The sequence below is a fragment of the Lolium perenne genome, chromosome 2 (assembly GCF_019359855.2).
Source record: "Lolium perenne isolate Kyuss_39 chromosome 2, Kyuss_2.0, whole genome shotgun sequence".
NCBI lineage: Eukaryota > Viridiplantae > Streptophyta > Magnoliopsida > Poales > Poaceae > Lolium > Lolium perenne.
Window position 1 is genome coordinate 24886590 of NC_067245.2, and position 27312 is coordinate 24913901.

At 49.7% G+C, this 27312-nt stretch overlaps 2 protein-coding genes across 2 annotated transcripts; one reads left to right on the forward strand and one right to left on the reverse strand.

The window, feature by feature from the left end:
- The first annotated feature begins 13475 nt into the window (after nt 1-13475).
- On the forward strand, nt 13476-14636 carry LOC127329807 (uncharacterized). The gene is made up of 2 exons (XM_071825102.1): nt 13476-14051; nt 14199-14636. The coding sequence occupies exons 1-2, from the start codon at nt 13659-13661 to the stop codon at nt 14487-14489; spliced, it is 684 nt and encodes a 227-aa protein (XP_071681203.1). The 5' UTR covers nt 13476-13658; the 3' UTR covers nt 14490-14636.
- A 2251-nt stretch (nt 14637-16887) lies between these two features.
- LOC127328291 (F-box protein At1g60400-like) lies at nt 16888-18492 on the reverse strand. The gene has a single exon (XM_051354901.1). It carries the CDS (start codon nt 18490-18492, stop codon nt 16888-16890), a length of 1605 nt encoding a protein of 534 aa, XP_051210861.1.
- Nucleotides 18493-27312: the final 8820 nt, after the last annotated feature.

The window sequence follows — 27312 nt, forward strand, 5'->3', positions numbered from 1 at the left end:
TGAAGGAAGCTAATCGATCGGCACAGTTAAATAATGAGGAGCCTGGTGGAAATTTAATGTCATTACAGTTTCCAAGGAGATGACGCCAGAGCTATCGAATTTTGCAGAGAAGCTGAGAAGACAGGGCATAATGATAACGGATACTGCAACAGCTTTGTTCTGCCACGACATGACCCGACGAAGGAAAACAGAGTGATTTTGGAATTACCAATTCCAAAACCAGGGGGGCATGTGTTATCACCAGAATTTGACCGAGTCAGAGGTGGGCCACGATTGAGATAGACCTGAAGATATACATGGAAGGAAAAACAAGAATTGGCCTTATACACGAAGTTGGGCTGAATTGCCCATGTATCTGTAATATAGTAGATCGCATCTTAGATTAAAAGTTAGAGTTTTTACTCGTGCACGGTTAGGTGCACGTCCGAATTAGAAAGTCCCTTGGACTATAAATATGTATCTAGGGTTTATGGAATAAACAACAACTCACGTTCAACCCAAACAAACCAATCTCGGCGCATCGCCAACTCCTTCGTCTCGAGGGTTTCTATCAGGTAAGCGACATGCTGCCTAGATCGCATCTTGCGATCTAGGCAGCACAAGCCCCACGTTGTTCATGCGTTGCTCGTACTGAAGCGTCTTTGATGGCGAGCAACGTAGTTATCATAGATGTGTTAGGGTTAGCATTGTTCTTCGTATAACATGCTTACGTAGTGCAACCCTTGCATGTCTAGCCGCCCTCACATCTGTCTCAGGTGTGGGGGCGGCACCCCGCTTGATCATTATTTAGTAGATCTGATCCGTTACGATTGCTCCTTGTTCTGCAAGGATTAGTTTAATATCTGCAATAGTTAGGCCTTACAAAGGGGGGGAGGATCCAGCGGCATGTAGGGTGGCGTTCGCAAGTCCTAAACAGGATGTTCCGAGGATCAACTTCATGTTGGTTTTTAAGCCTTGTTTAGGATCGGCTTACGATCACCGTGCGTGGCCGCGAGGCCCAACCTGGAGTAGGATGGTCCGATTATGCGGTGAAAACCCTAAATCGTCGTAGATCTCATTAGCTTTATCTTGATCAAGCAGGATCACCATATATTCGTGCACCCCGTACGAATCATGGGTGGATTGGCTCTTTGAGCCGATTCACAGGATAACCTGAGAGCCGATCGAGGCTCGTATTTAATGTTTACGTGTATGCCATGCAGGAAACTAAGCGAGGCATCCCCATCACCTTCCTGACCAGGTATAGGTCAGGTGGCACGCTCTTGCACTTCGCATCGCCGCGTGTGACCAGAAGAGCATTGCGGGCCGTCGCTCGGAGGGGTCTCAGCCAGCCGCAGCTCTAGGCTCTTCCCGGCTCTACAGTGTTGACAGGCCGCTGCCCGCCGGTGGGTTTTGGCAGTCAACATTTTCATAGCTTTTTTCTTTGCTATGTGCATCTGTACTGCCATTAGGGTATTATGTTGTTGCAGAGGCGGAGTGTATTTGGTATCTCTCGATATTAATATATCCTTTTATCAAGAAAAAAAACATACATAAATACATGTGTACATTCATACATCAAAGGATCCATCTTGTACTTTTGAAAAACTATTTTAGCTTTACCGTATTAGTGAACATATTTTTTTTCGATAAAGTATTAGTGAACATATGAAGTAGTAGCATATTTCTCGTAACCTTTGCAGCGCTTGGCGCCGAAATCGATGGTTAGTGCTGCTCCTTGTTGATTTGTCAGGTTCAGTTTGTTGGGCATACTTATCAGGTAGGCTCTGAGGAGATGGCCTTATCAAGCATTCAAGCAGCTCAAACTGGTGCAAGAGTTCATTAGTCATTACCTGTTAGAGTTACGATTGAGGTCATTTTAGACATTGCAAGTGAGTGAAGGGATATAGTAATTCTCCCATCTAGCCACCACAAGGTGGAGTGACCGAAAATCTCGGATTTGACTCCATTGAAGAAAGGAGAACAAAGCCAGGGCGCTCAGAGTCCTTCGACTTCTGAACTCTCCTCCTTAGACTAGTCACAATGAACAAGAACTCTGGAGCTTCATCCGAGATCCTTACCAAATGAACATCACATCCTAGCCCAGTAACAATATCTTATCTCTTCCCAGCCTAGAAAATAGACAAAATTGCTAAATATCAATTGATGAAGACGATTTTCCTCATGTTTCTATCGTTGTGCTGTTCTACCCACAGCTTATCGATAATGAATTCCTTTCATTTCCTAGATCTCTTGTTTTTAGAAAACGAAAAGCAAGTAGAAAAGATAGGTGTAAAGCCTCCGATTCTCCTGTACATGATACTAGTTTGTGATACCACCTCCATAATGCATAGGATCATAATATGGTACTCCGTGTCGGCCGCCGTGCCTAGTGGTACGGCAGCTCCGTCGACGACATAATGCATAGTATCATAATGCATAGTATCATAATATGGTCCATACTTATGACATATTTAATGTTTTGTAGAATCTCAATGTAAATGTGTGTACATGATGTATTTGTCATGAAGTTTTTTAGGTTTGTGTGTCATGATACGGTATCATATTATGATACTACTCTCATATCTCACCTTATTAATTGATGTGACACATCAGATTTTTGCCAACATGGCATGTATGATACTACTTATGATACTCCCATTGGGCTAGTCTTAGAGCATCTTAGAGCATCTCCACCGGCGGCCCTGATAGTGGCCCCGATAGCAATTTCAGGGCCGGGACTGAAAATGGGCTCGCACCGGCGCGCCTCAAACGGCGCTGGCCAATTTTGGAGCTCAATAGAATCGCCGGCAACCCCGTGTCGGCCCCTTCGCCAAGGGCGCGAATCGGGCGTGCCGGCGCCTCGCGGAAGGACGGTTTTCGCGAGTGGGGGCGCCTTGTCAGCGAGGGGACGCGGCGGTTCGCATCGGAAACGACGCGGGGAGGTTGGTCATCGGCGTTAATGCCCTCTCGAGCGGAAACCAAAACAGCGAGGGCGGCGGACACGCGGCGTCCACCTACCTAACCCACGCGCCTTCAATGCGCGTTCACCGCCTCCCATAAAACCCCACGGACGCGCACTTCTCTCTTTTCCCCGCCGTCCAACCCTAGCCGCCGCCGTCCTCAACCTCCGCGTGAACCACCACCCACACGCACCCCACCGACGCGATGGCGCACAACGACCAGACCGGTGGCAGCGGCGGCGGCATGCTCCGCTCGGCGCAGCTGACGTTCGACGAGGCCAACGTGCTGTACTGGCACCGCATCGCCGTGCCAGTACAGTACAAGTTGCCGCACGACTGGCACGTCTCCAACGACGGCTTCGCCGTGCCGCTGCCATGAGGACCGCAGACGCGGGCCCTCGCCAAGGAACGGCGGGCCGTGATGACGCCGGAGGAGAGGAGCCTGCCGGAGAAAGCCGTCGACAGCCCGTCCTGGGCAGGGCGCTTCGAGCACGAGCGCGCCGTCGAGATCGCGCGGACGGACAACCCCTCGGGCGGCTGCTTCAATAATGTCGGCCGTCGTGCCTAGTGGTACGACCGCTCCGTCGACGACACGCTCCGCGAGTACGGCTTCCGGCCACGCATCCGCGGGCAACGGGAGCCGCTATATTTCCCGCAGGCGGTGAACATGGCGTCGCCGCCTACCACGCAGAGGGCGCCGGAATGGACCGCGGCGTCGAGAACCTCACGCACCGGATCGTCTGCCGTCGCGGGCACGCGCTCGGTCGCGCCTCCTTCCGGAGGCATCGTCATCCGCGACGACGCGAGGCGCGCATCCTCTGCTCCGGCTCGTCGGACGACGGGGTCGGGCCGCCGCTCCCGCGTGAAGGAGGAGAACGCCTCGCCACCACTCCCGCCGGCGAAGAAGAAATGGTGGGAGAAGGAGGCTGAGGCGCAGGCGGCCCTCCGTGGTGACGGCGACGAGGAGGAGTTCTCCGCCCTGCAGTACATTGTCGGCCGCTCCGTCGACAAAGACTACCGGCATATCGCGATCGACCCGCGGCAGGCGGCGGTGTGGTCCACCAGGGACCACGGCGCCAACTACGTCGATCTCGCCGGACCATCGAAGCTGCCAGCGCCAAAGGAGGAGAAGGCCGACGAGGAGGAGGCCGACGGCGCTGACAGCTGGTCCTTCGAAACGTCCAGCAGCGACGAACTGGACTTCATCGCCTTCGACTCCCCGCGCCGCTAGATGTTTATTTTTAGTTTGAATTCGCGTTAAATGTGTACAAATTTCATTCGAACTTCGTATGAATATCGTTTTTAACATTTGAATTTGATTTTTTAAATATATCGGAGCCGCTGGTTTGGGGCCGCCTGTGTGGAAGCAGCGTCCTCAAATAGAGGATGTTGTGCCGGCGGCCCCAAAACGGAGTTACCGACGCCTCTACCAGCGCCTATTTAGGGACTGCCGGTGGAGATGCTCTTACGGTCGGCCGATCGAGACGTCCTCCCTCGCGTTCCTTCGTTCCGTTTCGTGCGCACGCGACCAATGCAAGCACATTGAGGTCCATGTAGCGCGCATGGATGGCGGAGGGATGATGGATCGGGGAAGAGACAGGAAGAATGTTTAGCCTCCGACGGGGACCGGTGGCTCCGTCGGGCGTGCGCCCGCCCACGGCCCGACCATTCGGTGCCGGACCACGCCCGCGGCTTTAAAGCTGCCGTTCTCGTGCGCCCGAGCCGAACGCGACGTGATTCCGTTCCTTCTGCAGCCTGGCACGGTGGGAGAGAGCCGATCGGGGGCACTAAGTTCGGCTTCGATCGGACGGCGAGATTGATCGATCTGACTTCCGAGGTCCGACGCATGTACATCACCATGCAGCGAGATCTCCGTCTGTCTAATATGGGTAGTTGGCAGTTGCTGGATGCGTTATCCATGGCTTTCCTAGCCGACCGACCACGGGGAACGCGGAGATTGGGACAAGGAGCGCGCGTCGACGCATGCATGCATGCACCGCCTCGGTTCATGACGGGGCAAACCAAGAACGGGAGCTTGGGTAGGCTGATGCGTCCAACACTCGAACTAGCAGCTAGTATCCGATCAGGTGCTACCTAGCTAGCAGTGCTAGCTATTATTTCTTCTTGAAACAAGTTTTTGCTCTGTTTTATAAATAATGAAGCACACGCGGGCGAACCAATTTAATGTGATGAAAGCAGATTAAACATAAGCACGCACCGCTACCATCGAGACCACGAGGTCATGGATTTTCACCCAGAACCCTAACGCACGGCTACCTAACTCTCTCTCTCTCTCTCTCTCTCTCTCTCTCTCTCTCTCTCTCTCTCTCTCTCTCTCTCCCCTTGAGGGCACCACCCATGTCTATGCGCCCCCCTTCGTGCAACTCTTCGTCCGTTTCGTCTATCCATCACCAAGGACGCCACCGTTGTTAGCTTGTTATCTTACCGCCACCGACTCCTGCTCCCTACCTCCCAAGGCGATAAGGATCTGATTGCAAAAAGTCCAGTGACGCGGGGTGCTAATGGCAAAATTGGTTAGAGTTTCCATCGGGGTGGGAAATAGGTGCGCCTCGAGGGGGGGGGGGGGGGGCAGGCTGGGGCCATGGCCCCCCTATGATTATTTTTTTCCTGAAAAAACCCTTTAAAATTTGTAGATTTGCCCCTAAATTTAGCAAATTTTAGCTATTTGGCCCCCTTCAACTTATGTGATGTACATTTAGCCCCCCTTGTCTTGTATTCCTGGCTCCGTCCCTGCCGCCTACCACCCCCATCTTTGTCGGGATCTTGCCGCCTGGACTGCCCCAAAACCACAAGGGCAGGCCCTGCCGTCGCGCGTCGCCCATAGACAAAGCCCCGCCACATGAGCTCGAACGACACCGTCGCCAGGACAAGTGGCTCCTGATCTCCTCTCCACACGCCCCCTTCACCCAGGGAGGAAAATAGGGGTCGAACCGCCAATCAGTTAGTATTTCTTACCATGAATGCAGCATGTGTGATTTGCATCTTCGGACAGATTGATGTGCGGCCGAGAACGAGTAAGATTCGATCGACGCTGGTTTGAGCTTCCGTCTGGTTCAAGCGTTTGAATTATCAATTATGTTTCAGGCACGCACCATTAGTGACAGGAACAAATCATCAAGTATAGTGTGGTCCGGCTGCGATGCCTTCGCAGAATATGGCGTCATGGGTAGTTTCATGATGCATGCGTCTATGTATTGGACTCCTATTTTATTTTAAAAACGGAATACGTCGCAGACTTGCAGTTGCAGTAGTGGTGCAGCAGCGTCGTCGTCCATTGACCGGCAGTCCAAAAGCTCAGGGAAACGAGAGGGTACGTGAGGAAATTAACGGGGGGTGAGATAAAATAAGTATCTCTACTAGGTTCTGCACTGCCGCCGCTGACGATGATGTCTGTATGTTATGCATGGCTGCACAGTGAGTTCGTTGGCAGTGATGCTGGCAAACCACAGAATTAGAGCATCTCCAGCCGCGTCCCCCAAACCGTCCCCCAAACCGCGTCGGATTGAGCGTTTGGGGGACGTGTTTTGTTCGTGTCGCGTTTGGGGGACGTCGCTCCCCAGCCGCGTCCCCCAAACGCCGCCCCCAAACATTTAAAATAATTTTTTTAGCACATAAACCATTTATATCAAATGTTGCATATGAAAAAAAATGTTTTCGAGGATTGTTTTCAAATTAAATTACAACAAACAATAAAACAAGTAATCAAATATAATAAAAAGGGCTAGATGATACATCAAGGTGCCACGGTATTTCCTTTGATCCTCCACAAATGCTCAACGAGATCAGCTTGAAGTTGCTCATGCACATTGCTGTCACGGATCTCTGCGTGCATGGCGAGAAAATCAGCAAAATCTGCAGGCAACTCATGATCAACCTCCGCGAGAGGGCATTGACACTCATAGGGATCAACATGTGACCTAACATGATTCTTGCGGTCATCCTCGATGATCATGTTGTGCATGATCACACAAGCCTGCATCACCTCCCACATTTGGTCGTGAGACCAGCTTAGAGCAGGGTACCGGACAATGGCAAATTATGCTTGAAGCACACCAAATGCCCGCTCGACATCCTTCCTGCAAGCCTCCTGTCGTGTAGCAAAGTGAGAATTCTTCAGACCTGATGGATTCGAGATTGTTTTGACAAAAGTGGCCCATTTTGGATATATACCATCGGCTAGATAATAGCCTTTGGTATATTGGTGGCCATTGATCTCATAGTTGCATGGTGGAGCATGCCCTTCCACTAGTCTGCTGAACACCGGAGACCGCTGCAACACGTTGATGTCATTGTGTGATCCCGCCATGCCAAAGAAAGAATGACAAATCCACAGGTCATAATCTGCCATGCCTTCAAGCACCACACTGCAATATCCATGACGCCCTTTGTATATACCTTGCCAAGCAAACGGGCAGTTCTTCCATGCCCAGTGCATGCAATCGATGCTTCCAAGCATTCCAGGAAATCCTCTGGCAGCATTTTGTGCCATGATCCTTGCAGTCTCTTCCTCAGTTGGCCCTCTCAAGTAGTATTTGCCAAACTTTCCCACCACAGCTCGGCAAAACTTGTACATGCACTCAATGACAGTAGACTCACTCATGCGAAGGTAGTCGTCCTGTGTATCGGCAGGTGCTCCGTATGCAAGCATCCTCATGGCGGCGGTGCACTTCTGAATGGATGAGAACCCGAGAACGCCTACAGCGTCGACCTTGAGCTTGAAGTAGGGGTCGAACTCTCGAACGCCGTGGAGGATATTCATGAACAGGCCCTTGCTCATCCTGCACGGCGCCGAAAATTGTCGGCATGTGTTGCCCCGTCGGCGAAGTAGTCGTTTCCGCAGCATGGCATGCCCCTCCATCCTCTCGCCGGGGCTTCGACTTCCTTCTTCCCGGCCTTGATCCTCGCGGCGCGGCCTCTTCCCTCTTCTCCGCCTCAGCGTCAAGCATGTCCTGGAGGGACGCGATGATCAGCAAATGCTCCCGCAGGTCGTCGTCGAACGCTTGCTCGTCCTCCAGCAGCAGGGCAACCATCTCATCGTCGATGTCCATGGCTAAAGCAAAATCAATGGTTAAAATTGCGCCGAGGCAGACGACGCAACAAACAGCGACCAATCGCGCCTACCTGGCAAGTCGTCGAGCACCTTCTGTGCGCGGAGGTGGGGCGGATTTGACGGCGCGTTCTGGGAGACGCTGGCGACGCGGCGGCGGCGGCACGACCGGCGGGAGCCCCAGCCGCGACAACGGTGCTGACTCGCAAGACAGATCGTACGCCCAAACGGCCGGGAAATCCAGCGGCGGCGGTGGGGTGGGAGGCGCGGGAAGGAAGGAGCGACGAGAAAAGAGGCGCGAACCAACGGTTTATGCAAATAGTCGCCGACATGTGGGAGCCCGCCTCGCTTTTCGTTGTGTCCGGCGTCCCCGGAGCGTCCCCTGTGGGACGGGGACGGGCTCGGGGCGCCGGACACCGTATCGGGGCGCGCCGGACAAAAATGGGCTTTGGGGGACGCGGCTGGAACGCTTTTTTTGTCCGGCGCGGCCCAAATCCCTTTGGGGGACGCTTTGGGTGACGCGACTGGAGATGCTCTTATTACACCTTGTCGCGCTAGACCTGCCTGGTCAAAGTCAAATGTTGACTGAGAATAAGAAACCCCTTATTAAAAAAAATCGGATTTGCTGGAAATCAGGCGCCTAATACTTAATAAGTTTAAATCGGGCGCTTGGAGATTCGTATTTTGTGCTTGTAGATTCGTGCTCTGACTTTTGGGCTGTTTGTGTGTGCTTATGTTGTTGTTGGCCCGACGCGTGTGTTGCGCATATGTTGCAACTAAGAATTTTCACATACATGTGGGTTGCAATTGAGATTTTTTTCCGTTACACTTGCGTCACAACTAAGAATTTCCACTTAAATGTGGGTTGCAACTGATTTTTTTTTCCTAATTGCATGAGCGTTGCAATTGAGATTTTTCCAGTTGCGCATATGTTGCAACTAAGAATTTCCACATCCATGTTGGTTGCAACTTAGATTTTTCCAGTTAGCATGCGTCGCAACTAAGAATTTCCACTTACATGTGGGTTGCAACTTTTTCAGTCACACATAAATTGCTACTAAGATTTTTCTTATGTCTTAAATGGTTGCACATATATTTTTTCTAGTGAAAAATGCGAACGCATAAAACTGGACGCCAAAACTAAAGTAGTACTGATGCAGCGACTGAGACTTATTAAGTCTCAGGCGACTGAAGTCTAGGCGCTCCAAAAAAAAAAAAAATACAAACAAATTCATCTACTACGTGTTTGGTTGCCCGTGAAGAGTTTTATAACAACCGTTTGGTTGCTTGGACTGCACCGATTTCGTACACAACTCGGTTCTTAACACAGCCTAAAATAGATTCACAAGAAGAACACCTCCCCAGCTCCATTTCATTCAAATGAAACCAAAATGTCACAGAATAGGATCCAAGGTTTTAAAGAAAGTACATCACTGACTCAGGGCTATTTTACTTAGATTGTGATACCGTGAGGTCTTGTTTGGTTCTAGAGTTTTAGTGACGATTAGCAGGGATAATCTCCACCAAATTTCAAATCCCCACTTATTTTAAATACATGTTTGGTGCTAGAGTATTTGCGAGTTTAATCCCGGCTCATCTCCACTTTTCTCCAAATTTTAGTGGTTTTTTTCAATCCTCAACCTCTACCCCTACCTAGTGCATTGGGGATGGAATTTTGTGGGAATTGTGTGACACTAGAAGTTCACCCAATACTCTAGAGTATTATCCCCACTAATCCTCATAAACACTCTAGTACCAAACAAGGCCCGAGGAGGGCTGGCATTCACCACCTGGGATGTAGGACGTGCTCCCCATCCTTCCCTGGTGGAAGTCAACCGTCTGACTGAGAATTATAAAAAAACCCATTAAAAAAAAGAAACACCACAACCAAATTGACCCATGATTTTAGCATTTCTTTCTAGGGGGGGGCAGGGTTTCTTAACAATGGTCACACAAAGGCCCAGATCATTAGGCTTCAACCCAGTCCTGCTTCAACCAGGCTAGAATATAGGAAGAACGGCCCAGGGAGGTGGGCCGTATCTAAGGAGGCCCAAATATTGTGAACTCCGCAAAAAGAAATGTTCAGTCACGTCAAATAACTCAACCTCAAAAAAAAAAGTCACGTCAAATAACTTCTCTTTTCTCTAAAAAAAGGCTAATAAATTCCCTGTTCTAAAAAAACTTCGAATAAATTCTGCTCAGAAAACAAAAAAATAACATGTCAATGGATTTCTTTAGGTAAACACTATTTATCGGGGTCCGATTGGAAGGAAATCATCGGACCTCTCCAGTGCCGTTGATCTCGTCTTAATCCAACGCTTAGTTTTGTACTTTTTTTCTCTCCATAATTTGGCACGATGATTCCGGATCGTCTCCCCCAAAACGCTACCGAGCAAACCCCGCCTGCGGCGCTGGCCTCGCATCCCCGCACGGCTCCCCTCCTCTCCTCCACCGCCGCCGCGAAACTTCGCATCGTCTCTCTTGCAACGATGCGTCCTCCGATCCAAGCCTACAACTTCACCTCGACATCTCCAGCGCCAACGCGCATGACGCTCTGCCGTGTGGAGGCGTCGCCGTAGCAGATTTGACTAGCGGCTGGCAAAAGTAGGGGCCGGAGGCTGCCCAACCTGACAATCAAGGCTACGATCTGGCCAAACAGCTGGTCTTGGCTGCTTTCTCCACCCACGGGAGCCCTTTGCCCCTATCGATCCCTCTTAGGACAACACTATTTGGGAATAAGGTAATAGCTACTGAACTGGTCCCAACGTGTGTCCTTTTTCTGTATTTTCAGAGATAAAATCTATCTATTCCTTTATATATTTCTTTGTGAAATCAATTTTACCAGCCCATCTATATAACCTGCATGTGGTCATATCATGCACCTGCTAGATTCTAGATCTTTGTATAGTAACATTACTAATGTTCATGTTTCAGCAAAAATAAATTTTCTTCTTCCATGTACTGCTTGTTATGCTGCATGAGATTTATATTCATGCTTCATGTTTCTCAAGAATTTCACAGTGATTTATATTCATGCTTCATGTCATGGTTTATCCCAGTTGAAGTTGGCATATGCTCACAAGATCTCTCATTTTAGGATTGTTGTTTATATATTTTAGCACCTACATGGCTCACAAGATATTTTAACATGCTAATTTTAGTTTTAAAATTTGAATGCTTCCAGTGTGTTGTTGTAGCACTTTGCTACAGATATTCAGTGCTTCATACATTCAAACATATCCAATATGTGCCTCTTATGCCTAGAGGATTGGCAACACGACCACGAATTCTTAAGTTTGCATCTATGCTTCTTATATCTCCTACTACACATGCTTCTTGAGTCTGCATACATTGGTAACAATAAAACCATGCTTCTTATTAGTTGTGTACATGTGTTTTTCCATTTAAAACTTACTTTCAACACAGCAACATGCTTCCTATAGTTCTTATTTGTGTTGCAAAAAGGAAGGATGCATGGTATGACATCCTTGAAATCTGTACATTTGCAATGGGCACATACAGGTCGATGTAATGAACCTTTTCCGTGTACAATTGTGCATATATATAGACGTTGATTGCATCTTATATCATGATTCAGATATGTAGTGATAACATCAACCCGTGTTTCATATATTGAGCGTGAAAGGTTCATTCGAGTGTGGATGGCATCAACATTTCTATGTCTTTCATTCACGAAAATAGTTGTTCTTGGCCATAAATGTGCAATCACACAATGGCGGCACGCAAATGCGCTTCCACATGTTCAAAAAATTATAATATTTCATCTTACTATGCTATTTTCCATACATAGTTGTGCACCGTCAAGGTTTTCAGTTTGCCTTGTTATAGAGTTAGTACTGTTTCTTCAGTACATACATTTTATGCTCCATATTCTTGCTCTTTTTGCTTCCACATCATGTTTATTTTGCTTTCCATGGATTCTTATTATGTGTAGGCATCATGAAGGACGCTTATTCTGAGTGTTTGTTGAAGAGTCAGTTTGCAGCAGAACGGTTGAATGATGTAAGGCACGGTTGAATGATGTAAGGCTAACGGTTAGAAAGTAATGCAACGACAAAAGAGCTATCGGCGCATGTTTGAGTGGTGTGTTGGCGACCAAGCAAATTGTCCATGTACGGAAATTGCGGAAGCTTGCATTGTTCCCCTTCAGCATCAGTCCTTGTAGAAACAATGTCATGTGTTCATTGGAGCAAATAGAAGAAATCATGGAAACATAGAAAGTATGAATTCAAATTCAAATACTGTTACTATGAAGCATTGTTCCAATTGACAAGAAGCGTGTGTTAATCTTGTTGGAAGCATAGTTGATTGGTGGTTGCATATATACAATTAATTGGAAGCTGTACTCTCCTGTGTATGAAGCAACTAACAAAAAGGATGGAAACACATGTGGTTATTAGCTAAAAATCGTGTTCTTGGTATAAAACTCTCGACAGGATTGTAGCATATTCAATTTGTGGAGTACCCTGTTCGCTTGAAGCATTTGCATAAAATTCCTATTTTCTCGTTTGCAGAATAAACTCCTATTCGCTAGGAAGCTATTCTGTAGTACTGTGAAGATTTTCCTGTTTAAAATAAAATATTAAGTTTCAAATGACAAATATTTCTGTTAAATAAAAACAAATTTTATTTAGTATGGAGCAAATTATCTAGGAGATGGAAACATAATTTTACCGTGTTTCAACAAACCAGTACTCTTTTATCTAGGAACAGAGGGAGTACTACTTTTACTAAGGGAGCAATATTTTATGAACAAATAGTCTGCTACGTTTAAAATAAACATTTGTAGTTTGAAGCAAAATTCTGTTGTAATGGAAGCCAAATTATCTGCAAGCCTATCTGCATTAGTGCAATCAGGCCCTCGTTGCAAGGGAAGCGAAAATTATAATTAAAGGAAACAAAAAAATTTGTACCAAAGGAAGCAAATCTGCATGCCTAAGATTTCGCTAAGTTAGTTAGTTTCCTAAAATTCTCGAAGTGCTGATCGGAAGCAGTTAATTGCGTATCCCACTGATTAGGAAATCAATTAGTACAGAGGCATGCAATCAGGCCCTCGTTTCAGGAATAGAGTGGCGCAAGCCTGGCTGAAAATCTAACGTCCATCGTGGTTCCAATCGTGTGGTTAGGCACTGGTCCGATCTGAAGCAACATATCGGATGCCGATTCCTAGCGGTGGCCGTCTAGGTAATATTCACAACTTTCAATTGTATCATTGTATGCAAGAGGTTTGATGCTTTGCGCGTACCAATGGACGCCTCCTCCTATTACTCTATAGCTCCATCTGCAGCTAGCTATGAACCAACTGTTCCAGCAATCGTCAGTCAGTTAGAATTAACGATTTCCCGTCGATTATGGACCGAGGAGTCATTTAAAAGCTCGTAGAAGATCGTTGAATCCGCATATTTCTGCATTTTCTGCCTGTGGTATTTTTATCGCAGCTTCCGACACCTGTAGTTTCAGACTTTCAGTTGATCATGTCCTCCCACTCTGCTACATACGTGAACACCACCTCCAAGTCCCCAACCATCATAAGAGTCCCGCATTTCAGTTAGTAATCAATCCAAATCAACAACCCAAATCTATCCCCGATCCTGGAAGACCTTCGCCACACCGATCGCCGATCGACAATGCCGAGGTCTTCCTCGGACTGCAACCCGTGCAGCGGCATGCTCGCGCTCTTCAGGAAGCGGCCGAGGGCGCAGCAGCTGTCGCAGCCGCCGAAGCCGACGCTGCTCCGCCGCGCGTTCGGCAGGATGACGACGAACCGCCGACGCCGGCGCCACCGCGCCAGCAGCTTCAGCTCCGTGCGCGCGGTCTTCTGGCCGCTCATGTCCATGGGGTCGGACATCGACCGCGGCGAGGCCGGCGACCGGCCGCCGCGGAGCTCGTCCGCCGACAGCGGCGGCACCGCCGTGCGCGCGCCGTCGCCGTCCCTTGACACGCCCGCCGCGACCACCACGGCAGCGCGGGTGCTCGCGATCCAGGCCCAGCTCGGCGAGGCCGCGGCGTCCTCGGCGCCGGTGAAGCCGACCACCACGGCGGGTGGCGCCGTGCGAGCGCTGCCGGCGACGCCCGACGCGCCAGCCGCGCAGACGGCCACGGCCGCGCGGGTGCTCGCGCTGCAGGCACGGCTCGGATCGGCTGCGGTATTCGCGGCGCCGACGAAGCCGAGCGGCACGGCGATGCACCGTCTCAGCGACGTGGCCGCCGCCTGCGGCGACGGGGACGTGGAGGAGGCGTGCAGAGGCTTCGAGAGGCAGCTGATGGAGATGCTGGTGGAGGAGGCCAAGGTGGGAGACCTCATGGACGTCGAGGAGCTCCTCGGCTGCTGGGAGGATCTCAAGGCCCCGGTGTTCGTCCGGCTCGTCGGCCGCTTCTACGGCGACCTCTGCATGGACCTATTCGCCGGCCTCGACGACGACGTGTCGTCCGAGTCGTCTGATGATTCGACTGTTTGACCGCGCGCGCGCGGGGATGCTTTTTGGGGTTTTCAGTTTTTTTCTTCTTCGCGCCGTGACAAGTGGAATGTCATATTTTCAGAACAAATTATGATTTGCCAATCTGCTTTACGAATACTCCACAGTATTTTCACGTGTAAGGATGATGTGTGTACATTTGTTTTTCCCCGTTTGAAGCATTTTTGTCTCGAAAAAGGAAGAAGCGATAGAACATGAAAAAGTAGGAAAACAAGGAGACACCTTCTCGATGCGAAGGCACATTTACCTGTCTGCACCAGGGGCCAACCAAGCCCACCATGTGCATTTTCGCACAATTTATTTGCGAAATCATGAAATTTGTGAGAAAGAAATTTATTTTTGTTCACTGTGAGAAAGAAACTTGTGCCTCAACAAAGCATCCAATTTTGGATTTTCAATGATGTTTCTTCCTTTGGTGTCTTATATAGTTCATATCTTATGAAAATTTGCAATTAAAGGCTTCTTACTAAACCCACAATTGAAATTCAAAATGTTTACAAAGTTATTCAGAGCAACAAGTTTTGTCATGAAGTTCAAGCAACTTGTGTAGAACATCATTATTAACTTTCATCATATCTGAGAACCAACCTGAGGTTGGGTGGTTAGGAGGGTGGTTGTACCCCCAGCCCACCAGAGTTCAAATCCCAGGTTTGACATCTGTGTGTCTCATAAAGGCGGAATATTCATTCAGTGGGAGGCGACGTTCCCGTCGACAGCGAGGCGCCTGTGGTGACTTCGTCAATTTCAAGATCCAATCCGCCGGCTCAGTCTTCCGGAGGTGCTCATAGGGGTAGGGGTGTGCGTGTGTGCGTTCATAGGGGTGAGTGTATGCGCGTGTATGTGAGCGTCTGCGTTTGTACTGTGTTTCTCAAAAAAAAAAAACTTTCATCATATCTCTCAAATACTCTACCTTCTCGTGATTCTCAATGTTTTATATACCTTGGCCTCTACGGACACAGAAGTTCTAGTAAACTTTTCCATAGCAAGAGTTTTTATACTCTTTATGTTTTCTAATTTTTATGGGGTTTTGAGTATGAGAAACAAGCAAAAAGCAAACTTGAACCTAAACTAAACACAACTAAAAGGAAAAAAATGAACAAAATGAAACTATTACAAATTTAAAGGATAATAGAACTTACAACCAAGTCTACTCCATGTGTAGACCTCCTCAAGATTAGATGATTGCAAGGGATGTAACAAACTGAATAAAATTATGTCTAGTGCAAAGAACAACAAATGACTGCGCCACGCTCCCCAGCAATAGCCGGATTTTTCAAAATAGTTTCGTTGAATTTTTATAAGCATAATCGGGCCTCCAAAATTTATCAAAGAGCTCTAGAGGAGTGTCGGAGGTATGGCCGAAAGGCCACTACCACTAGGGTTGGCTGCCATGGGCCAGCTAGGGGCCGTTAGGGTGCGCCAAATCTCCCTTAATTGGGGGGGGGGGGGGGTGGCACCTATGAATTTTGGGGGTTGGTGGGGAACCTTCCTTGTGAACGGGACACACACCTAATCTACCAAACGAGAGGGGTGGTGACCAAGGAGAATTGAGTGCAGCCCTAGGCTGTCCCTTCTCCAAGTTGGTGCTCCCACCCTCCCCATATATAGAGAGAGCCCCCTCCTCTGTCAATCAATTTAGTTGTTCGATCAACGATTCACTTTACTATTCTTTGGGTCTCTCTATAGTTAAGGAAGACCAAGAATGCTTTTGAAAGGGCTTATGAATTGTATTCACATGGGATCACACCTCGCATGTTAATCAAACTAGCAAAATGGATAATAGTGTTTCGTAGTTTTTGTCGTGTTGTCAATAAATCCGAAAACCAACATGCTAAAATTAGTAAGAATACGATTAGAGGGTCTAACTTATCTTTTGCAGCAAATGCATGTGATATGGTACAGTCTTCATCATGTATATGAATTTGTATGAGATGCTATACGATGTTTTGTACAACATGATCATATCTATATAAAGTTACATCCGTTCCAATTATAGGTTTTAAGCTTTCTAAAAAAGGATTACAATTTGGAACGGAGGTAGTAGTATCGTTTTCTAAATTAACAATCAGTGTATAACAGAGAAAACGAAGCAGAACTCTCTTATCACTACGTGAACTTCAGTTTGATGTCCAACGGGAAAGGGGTCCGGTGGACTCTATAGTTTGAACTGTCTAATTTGATTGTTCTTTGAAATCTAACACAGGGTTAGCTGGCTAAATTGTAAGCCTCCTGTCTCAAGGTGTGCTAGAGGTGGCCAGGCCAGAACTGGCTCCAATTATCCACAAACATACATATTCTCAAGCACAAAAGAAAAATAAACAGAACAGCCAATCTGTTTTGGTTACAAACGTGTGTACTTCAAGAATCCACTAGTACATGATTAGATAGCTGGTTGTTGGTACACCCGAAAGCCAGCCGTGTCTGGCAGGTTTCTCTTCTGAAAAGCATCAGCTCTCCATCTCGCGGCCTTGTTGCAGAGGTGGTTCGGCCAGAGCTGGTTCCCATCGTCGACGTGCATCTCCTCGAGAACCATGCCGTTCTCCACGAGGAACTTGGCTAGCTGGACCTGGAAGCAGTTGAACTCATTGGATTTGAACTGCAGGGTCACCTTCCGTAGGCTCGTTCTCAGGAAGCTGTACTCCCGGTTGTTTTCCGGGAGATCGGTGACCCTGTCGAGCTCCACAATGTCACGGTCTATGCAGGACATGGACATGAACCTGCTGAACCTTTCCTTGGATTGGGCAAAGGCGCTGGTGACAGGATCCTTGGTTGTGCGGTAGCAGTCCTCCTTCCTCATGTTAAATCTGAGCCGGAGCTCTGACATCGCTGGGCAGGAGCGGAGCAGCGTCATCACTGCGGACGCCGTGTTGCTGTTCTTGTCCTCGATTTTTCCGTCTAGTTGGAGGAGCTTGAGATTCGAGAAGGTGGGTAGGATGAACCTGCACTGCTCCTCTTCCAACCAAGGTGGGTAGGAGGTGACGAGGTCCTCGATGCAGCTGAGGTGCAGCTTGAGGGCCCTCGTGCAGGAGAAGCCTGCGAGCATGCACGAGACGGGCACGTACCTCCACCCATTGAGCTCGCTCAGAGTGGTGTCGACTTGGACTAGTGCCAGCTCTGGGGCAGGCGATGTCAGCGAGAGCTTTACCGGGACTCTCCGGAAGCAAAAGTAGCGCAGGCTCGGCATGTCGAGCTCGATGCCAGCGTCGCGGGAATGCTTCATCTCCTCCGAGCAGACATTGGTCTCGAGAACCAAGGCGGTGACCGTCCGGCAGCGGAGGCGGAGGGGAACGTGGAAAGAATTTGCATGGAAGACCTTGGCAGAACCCGGAGTCTCGGGTGACTTGTGACGTCTGAGATAACGGAGCGCCAGGCTAGTTAGCGCCGGCGCGGCGTCAACCAGGACCTGGAGATACCCCTCCGAGAGGGAGCAGCAGTACAACGTCAGATCTGTCAGGCGTGGAAAAGCCAGGTGCGCGGACGACGGCGCTTCCGACGGAGGCTCGAGGTTGCAGCATTGTAGCTGCAGCACCCGGAGCGTGGCGGCACAGGACAGGGATGCGAGAGGCGGGCTGTACCACTTTCCATATTCCGTATACTCGCACTGGACGCGGAGCTCTTCCAGTCCGGCAGCCGCCGGGTTGTTGACGAGGAGACCGGCGACCCGGGCATCGTCTTCCGGCTCGTCCCCGTAGTCCACCCATCTGTCGACGCGGCGGTAGGCGCCTTTCTCAAGGAAGACGGTGAGCCGCCTTCGGAGGCAGAGGAAGGCGGCCTCGGCGTCGCGGAAGAAGACGTCGTAGCGGTCGTGGTGTTTGCAGGAGAGGTAGGTTCTGCTGTCCAGGTTGATGGCGCTCGTCCCGAGCCAGAGCGGACGCCATCGGCAAGAGAGGACGGTGCTGGCCGCGGCCTCCTTCGCCGGCGCGAAAGACAGGATGTGCTGGAGCAGATGATCAGGGAGGGCGGATAGGCTGTCGGCGGCGGCCATCGTGGATATGCCTGGGCGAGCAGTAACGTTTATGAAATCTAGGGTATGTGCCGTGCGATCAAGTCTGGTTAAGTCTTTGCACAACTTACGTGCAGCATTGCAGTTATTCAGATTCCTGGATTATCGGTGCAGACGTGCAGCTCATGGGGACTCTGGTTTTTTCTAGGGAAGGGATTCTGGTTCGGCCTTGAACTGGACGGCCCATGATGCCTGTTGGTCGTCCTTCGGCATTTCCACGACCCATTTACATAGGCATATCTCGACTAGCGCGACGCAAACGGACGCTGAGCAACCGTTTGCGTCCGCGTGAATCGGAAATGCGTCTGGCACCACCTCCAGCGGGGCGACGCAAAGTGACCGGACCGTCCGTGGAGACGCAAACCTGGCCCAAATATGTGCCAGGTTTGCGTCTCTGCGGACGCTCGACGGACGCGCAAAGTGTTCGCTCGCTTCTCCACCGGGCCCGCCTGGCAGCGAGCCTGCATCGAGGGCATCGCTTCGGCGGTCAGCGCTTCCACGTCTGCGCCGCAGCCTTCGCCATCAATGGCGCGGCGGCCTGTTCTGCACGCGCACTGGCGGGCGGCGGCTGGGCTTCTGCGCCGCCTTCAATGCCATCGTATCCCGCGCGCGGACGCGCTTAAAAGACCACCGGCCACGTTCCTACTTCCCCCACACCTCCACTCGCACCACCACCGCCGCAGCGCCATGGGGAAGAAGAACGACTTCGAGGCCTCCTGCCAGCGGCTGCAAGAGGGTGCCGCTCCCCGTCACGCTGGGGAGGCTCATGCACGGCAAATGGATGCCGTGCGAGCGCTGGTCCGGCGTGCAACTACCTGGCGGCTGGCGGCTCAGCTGCCGCCGGGTGCTCATCCCTCCCGTCCCTGCGCGCGAGCCTGATCGGACCGCGGAGATCCGGCGAAGGAGGCGGTACCTGCCGCCGGACCGACGATCCGGTGTACGCCATCGACTCCGACAGCTGACGTATGTATCTGTCGACCGAGACGGATAAGAGAAGAAGGATAGGCTTCATGGGCGACAGGGATTTTCCCTTCGGGTCTACACCGCCGACTCGTCCACGAAGACAGGAGGCGCCGAGGCGTCGTCAGCAGGCGGCGACGCGCGCGCAGCACAACGACGACGACGACCACGACGACGACGCCTACGCCGCCTACGACGATGAGGACGACTACATCGAGGCGCTCGCGTACCATAACGAGGAGGTGAAGGACGACAGTGACGACTACGTCGCGACCGTCTTCCACGAATGGCAGCTGGCCGTGGCGGAGGGCCGCGTTTTCGAGTTCCCGGAGAACATGATGGACGGCGAGATGGCGAAGCTCGGTGTCCTCGTCTCCGAGAACGACGCGCCTGTGCAGCCGCCGCTGCCCCGGTACGCCACCGACGTCATGCCGCCGGGCCTGTCGGAGGATGAAGCCCTTCGACTGGCACTACAGGACTCGGCGGCGCCACAACCGCAGCCCTGGGCACCGCCTCCACCGCCGCCACAGCCGCAGCTCTGGGCGCCTCCACCGCCGCCACAGCCGCAGCCCTGGGCGCCTCCTCCACCGCCGCCACAATCATACCCCTGGACGCCTCCGCTGCCGCCACAGCCGTAGCTCTGGGCACCTCCAGCACCGCCGGCGCGCCCGGCGTACGCTCCCCCGGATGGCAACTGGCTGATACGTCCATTTTGCATCACTATTTTATATCATAATTTGCTGTTATTCATTGATATATTTCATATTTGGAGATGATACTTATGTTATTTCATCTATTTTGCATGTTTCATGATTATTGGAGGATCGCGCACCGGAGCCAGGATTCTGCTGGGAAAAGCGTCGTCAGAAGGCAATATTTCGGAAGATCAACAATTGCCAGAAATTATATGAAAAATCCTATTTTTCCAGAAGACGAAGTGAGCCAAAAGGGGGAGCCGAGGAGGGCCGCCATGGTCCCCCCTCACAGGCCGGCGTGGGCCCTGCCCTGGCCGCGCCGCCATGTGGGGAGGGGGCCCACAGCCCCCTCTGGCCTCCTCTCCTTCGCGTACATCTTCGCCCCGAAAACCTAAGACCTGGAGGATAGTCGCGAAGAGTCACAGCCGCCTCTGCGGGGCGGAAAACACCAGAGAGAAAAGAGCTCTCCGGTAGGCTGAAATCTGCCGGGGAAATTCCCTCCCGGAGGGGGAAATCGACGCCATCGTCACCGACATCGAGCTGGACATCATCTCCATCACCATCGTCATCACCTCCATCATCATCACCGCCATCTCCACCGCTGCACCTCGTCACCGCTGTAACAATTAGGGTTGAATCTTGATTGTTTGATAGGGGAAACTCTTCCGGTATTGATCTCTACTTGTTATTGATGCTATTGAGTGAAACCATTGAACCAAGGTTTATGTTCAGATTGTTATTCATCATCATATCACCTCTGATCATGTTCCATATGATGTCTCGTGAGTAGTTCGTTTAGTTCTTGAGGACATGGGTGAAGTCTAAATGTTAGTAGTGAATTATGGTTGAGTAATATTCAATGTTATGATATTTAAGTTGTGGTGTTATTCTTCTAGTGGTGTCATGTGAACATCGACTACATGATACTTCACCTTTATGGGCCTAGGGGAATACATCTTTTACTCGTTTGCTAATTGCGGGGTTGCCGGAGTGACAGAAACCTAAACCCCCGTTGGTATATCGATGCAGGAGGGATAGCAGGATCTCAGAGTTTAAGGCTGTGGTTAGATTTATCTTAATTACTTTCTTGTAGTTGCGGATGCTTGCAAGGGGTATAATCACAAGTATGTATTAGTCCTAGGAAGGGCGATGACATAGGCATCCCAAATGGGCCTGCTGAAGATAGTACCCGGGGTTTGCTGAAGGCCCACTACCCGAAGAATAAGAAGATTCGGGAGCCCAAGATATATTAAGGGAGGTTAGAGTTGTAATAGGAAGTGTTATTTGTAATCTGGCGGGATGAATTAGAAACCGTCCCGGACTCTGTAACTTGTACAACACGAATCCCTCGGCTCCGCCTCCTATATAAAGGGGAAGTCGAGGGACGAAGAGAGGATCGGATCATTGTTTCAAACCCTAGTTTTCATAATCGTCGAGTACTTTTCGGCTGAAACCCTCGAGATCTACTTGCCCTCTACTTCCAACTAAACCCTAGCCTACAATCCATAGGCATTGACAAGTTGATACCTTGTCAATTGGCACCGTCTGTGGGAACTAGAGGCGTAAGGATCTGATCTCGATGGCACGTTCAAGATCTTCGACATCATCAACCGCAAGCAACATAATGGATCGAGGTAAACAGATCGCTGCTGGTCTTGTCGATTTTGTTCCTCACCCACCCTCCCGTTTGGATGCATATGCGTATCTGGCGGAGCCCATGGAGATGACGTTCGGAAGGTTTCACTTTCGCGTCGAGAAGGAAGGATCGTATCGTGTCGAAATTCCGATTTCGTCGGGATCATCGGCGGTCGATTCCGATTTTTCAAGCTATACATCGTCAACCGAGTCAGGAGAAGAAGAAACTTCGTCGACACACTACGTCAGCACCAGGGCAAGAGAGAAACTCGCCAAGATCTTCAGCGACATGTCGTTTGAGTCATCTGCGGACTCATATATAAGCGATGGCTCAAGCAATGTCGACAGTTATGACTTCATCGACAAATCTATCACAGTGGGCAAGGTCTTCATCAACCTCAACGATGATGTCACCAAACCCAACATAGATCTGAATACAAAATACCATCAGATTTATGCTATTGAAGATCAAGAAGAAACATCTGAGGCTTTCGACGATCTGGGAAATCCATACGTCGATCCCTCTGATCTGCGACGAGGCCTGGGCAATAAATACGTCGGGCCACAACCGCGAGACAGAGTTCAACTTTCGCAAACAGCGTGGGACAGAGCCGCGAGAGCTATGAACGGTACAGAACCAATGGCTACAACGGCCACACCAGAGGAATTACAAGCATATCAATATAGGCTCGCACGAGCTGCCAGAGAATTGGAAAAACAGACAGCTGAGTTAAACAGGAGAAAGGAGGCAGCTTCTGCATCCAGCAGGAGAAGGGCAGATCTAAGTCGACAATCTAGAACTTCGGGCGATAGCCACAGGGAGGCTCGGAACAGAGGGAGATCAAGGTTACAACACATACCCGAAGCAGAAAGAGAGCACTTGGTCCAAAACCTCGACATGTCCTTTATGTCGATAGACACAAGAGGGAACATCATCCCTAAGACACCAGAGGCCGGGTATATGGCGACACAAGCTTTTATCCTCGCATCTAAACCACCTCCAGGAGATCCAAGGGAAACACTATACAATATGGCGATAGCAGGAGTTGGAGCTATGGGGACAGCGTTTGTATCAACGCCTCCCGAAGGAGTGGCAAGGCAAAATAGTCCACGACCTGCAGCAGCAACAACGGCAGCCCCTGAAGGACCAAGTGGAGCAAGAGACACGGCAGCACAAGCAAGGGTCGACAGAGCGCGGCAAGGCAGAAGGGAACATCGGCAATCCCCAGAACTTAACGACGAAGATATGTGTGGTTTGCCGTGCTTCACGAGGAGAGTCCGAAAAACTCGAGTCCCTTCAGGATTCAAGTTACCCGACAACTTCAAGAAGTTCGACGGCCTTCAAGATCCAGAGGATTGGCTAGTTGATTATCTCGAGACAGTAAAGCTCACAGGAGGAACCAGGGCAACAGCTATGCAAAGCATCCAGGTGCACTTGAGTGGAGCCGCACGATCTTGGATAAAGAAACTTACTCCAGGGTCTATCGACAGCTGGGAAAGTTTCGAGGACGTGTTCGTCAAGAATTTCAGATCCACGTGCAAAAAACCTGCGTCGTTAGAGGAGTTGAGAGCATGTCGACAAAAGCCAGATGAGCCAATGAGAAAGTATATCCAAAGGTGGAACATCATCAAAAACTCGGCAGAAAACATATCTGACGAGAGAGCAATAGATGCGTTTGTCGCAGGAATCAGGCGTGGAGATTTTGTCGAGGACTTGGGAAGGACCAATCCAAAGACAGTATCCGCGTTAATGGAGATAGCAAACAGATGGGCAGATGGAGAAGATGCAGTCCACAACAAACGGCACAGGTCGCCAGAAGAGGACCGTGGTCGAAATTATCAACCAAGGCGACGATTTCCTCGGCAGTACCCGAACTATGACGCTCCAGGGCAAATTTCGGCAGGTTTTCGAACAAACACAGGAGGAAACAACAGAGATGATTATCAGAGAAGCAGTGAGCAGCGAGGCGATAACAGGGACGATTCTCGCAACAGGCAAAATAGCGGGCCTAGGTTCCCGAGGCCTTTCGTGTCCCCCGAAGAAATGATGAACGGACCGTGCCAGATGCATTTTTCCTCGACAGCAACGGAAAAAGACAGTCAGGGCACCTGCAGAAAGACTGTCGAAATTTTCAGGCAATGTTAAGGTATGCAGAGCACGCTAACGCTCGGGCAGCACAGAGAAATCCTCGAGAACCCAGGAGCGAGATTCACTTGCCACCTCCTCCCGCGATTATAGACGACAATCGACATCAGCTCAGAATAGCGGCAGCACCTCCACCGCCACCTTATGTTGATCCTAATTCCAACGGAGTGGTGTCGATGATTCAGAAGGGAAGGCCATCCAATAGAGCTCAGAAAGTAATCTCACGACAGGTGTTTATGGCAGAAAAAATGCCTCCACCAACAGTCGAATATCTTAATTGGTCAGGGCAAGATATTGGCTTCACCATAGCAGATCACCCGCAGCAAGTTCCTCGACCAGGGCAGTCAGCACTTATTTTACCAGCAGTTATTGCGGGATTTGATGTCTCTCGAGTGTTCATAGACGGCGGCAGCAGCTTAAACCTTATGTATGCAGATACATTGAGGAAGATGAACATATCCTTAGCAAACTTGAAGCCAACAGACACAAGGTTCCACGGCATCACACCGGAGAAACCAAGTTATCCATTGGGGAAGATCAATCTCGACGTTCAGTTCGGAACCCGTGAAAATTATAGAATCGAGAGGCTGGAATTTGAAGTCGTGGATTTTCCGTCGCAGTACCACGCTTTGTTGGGACGACCAGCATATGCTAGATTTATGGCGGTGCCACACTATACATACCTGTTGTGGAGATTGCCTGGACCAAAGGGACCAATCACAGTCGAAGGAAGCTTCGCCTTAGCTGATAAGTGCGACAAGGATTTCCATCGGCTATCAGAAACTTTCGGGATGCAAGCTGAGTATTTAGCGTCAAAAAGTATGACTGACTACGACGTGCTGCCAGACGTTGGAAGGCCAAATAAAGAATCAACTTTCAATACCGAGAAAAATTCTAAGGAGGTGCAGATTCACCCGATAGACCCGAAAAAGACGACGTCCATTGCAACGAATATGGATATCGCATAGGAAAGCGCGCTCGTCAAGTTCCTCCGTGAGCACTGGAAAATCTTTGCATGGTGTCCAGCTGACATGCCAGGAGTACCCAGGGAACTTGCCGAGCACCACCTCAACTTGGATCCTCTCGCGAGACCAATCAAACAACCCTTGCGGCGTTTTTCGGAACCAAACCGCAAAGCTATGTTATCAGAAATAGATCGACTTAAAGATGCAGGACCTGAAAAATTACCACAGTCGACGTTTGAGACCAAGATCTTTTCAAGTCGGAGACCTAGTTTTGCGACTCAATCAAGAGCGCACTGAAAAACTCGAGTCGCCATGGCTTGGCCCCTACGTCATAACGGAAGTAATTGAAGGAGGAGCGTACAGGATAAAGGACAAGAAGACAGGGGTCCCCGAGAAAAACCCCTGGAACGTAGCACAGCTCAGGCGGTTCTACGCTTAGAGTCGAAATATAGTCCTTCTCTGTAAAAATACAATGTACTGAAACACCCGCGAGTTTTCAGACGCACTCTTTTCCTTTTCGGGGCACCGAGTGGGGCCGGAAAGGTTTTTAATGAGGCGGGCTCGCGGTGCTGCAATATAATAAAGATAGTGGAGATATATTTCTTATTCTTCGACACGCTCGGGGGCTTAACGCCTTTAAATTTCAAAATACGTACAATATAGACATATTAGACTTACCAAAATATTTCGCCTTGGTACACTAAATACCTCGCCAAATATCGGAAGTTAATAAAATCATAAACATAGTGTATGCGCCAAAGAAACTTACTGCTTTGGTCTAAGAACCTCGCAACAAAAATATAGAACTGTGATACCACGACACTCGGGGGCTTCCAACCCACCAATGAAAAAATAGAGATATCTTATTATGACAGGAGGGAAAACATCCGAGATAGAAAAACAGTATAGACTCCAGCCAAAAAGCTGAAGGAGATATGCCCTAGAGGCAATAATAAAGTGGTTATTATTTATATCTTTATGTTTATGATAAATGTTTATATATCATGCTATAATTGTATTAACCGAAACATTAGTACATGTGTGATATGTAGACAAACAAGAAGTCCCTAGTATGCCTCTTAAACTAGCTTGTTGATTAATGGATGATTAGTTTCATAATCATGAACATTGGATGTTATTAATAACAAGGTTATATCATTATATGAATGATGTAATGGACACACCCAATTAAGCGTAGCATAAGATCTCGTCATTAAGTTATTTGCTATAAGCTTTCGATACATAGTTACCTAGTCCTTATGACCATGAGATCATATAAATCACTTATACCGGAAGGGTACTTTGATTACATCAAACACCACTGCGTAAATGGGTGGCTATAAAGGTGGGATTAAGTATCCGGAAAGTATGAGTTGAAGCATATGGATCAACAGTGGGATTTGTCCATCCCGATGACGGATAGATATACTCTGGGCCCTCTCGGTGGAATGTCGTCTAATGTCTTGCAAGCATATGAATAAGTTCATAAGAGACCACATACCATGGTACGAGTAAAGAGTACTTGTCAGGAGACGAGGTTGAACAAGGTATAGAGTGATACCGAAGATCAAACCTCGGACAAGTAAAATATCGCGAGACAAAGGGAATTAGTAATGTATGTGAATGGTTCATTCGATCACTAATGTCATCGTTGAATATGTGGGAGCCATTATGGATCTCCAGATCCCGCTATTGGTTATTGGTCGGAGTGAGTACTCAACCATGTCCGCATAGTTCACGAACCGTAGGGTGACACACTTAAAGTTGGATGTTGAAATGGTAGTACTTGAATATGGAATGGAGTTCGAATATTTTGTTCGGAGTCCCGGATGAGATCCCGGACATCACGAGGAGTTCCGGAATGGTCCGGAGAATAAGATTCATATATAGGATGTCATTTTATGTGAAATAAAATGTCGCGGAAGGTTCTATGGAAGGTTCTAGAAGGTTCTAGAAAAGTCCGGAAGAAACCACCAAGGAAGGTGGAGTCCACATGGGACTCCACCTCCATGGCCGGCCAACCCTAGTGGGGGAGGAGTCCCAAGTGGACTCCCCCTTAGGGGGCCGGCCACCCCCCACATGGGAGGTGGAAAACCCACCTTTTGGTGGGAGTCCTAGTTGGGCTAGGTTTCCCCTCTCATGGAAGGTTTTTGGTTCGGGTCTTATTCGAAGACTTGGACACCAACACTTGGGGATCCACCTATATAATGAGGGGCCAAGGGGAGGGGGCCGGCCACCCCAAGACCACAGCCTGGCCGCCCCCCTTGAGTGGCCGGCCACCCCCTCCCAAACCCTAGCCGCCCCGCTCCTCCACTTCCCGCTTGCTTAGCAAAGCTACGCCGGATTTCTCCACCACCACCAACACCACGCCGTCGTGCTGTCGGATTCAAGAGGAGCTACT

What these genes read in the sequence shown, in the direction of transcription:
- LOC127329807 (XM_071825102.1), top strand. Translation starts at nt 13,659, where the DNA reads ATGCCGAGGTCTTCCTCGGACTGCAACCCGTGCAGCGGCATGCTCGCG. An exon ending in CCGCGGCGTCCTCGGCGCCG is followed by an intron (nt 14,052 to 14,198) that starts GTGAAGCCGACC and finishes GCGCCGACGAAG; the next exon opens with CCGAGCGGCACGGCGATGCA.
- LOC127328291 (XM_051354901.1), bottom strand. Translation starts at nt 18,492, where the DNA reads ATGGCCGCCGCCGACAGCCTATCCGCCCTCCCTGATCATCTGCTCCAG.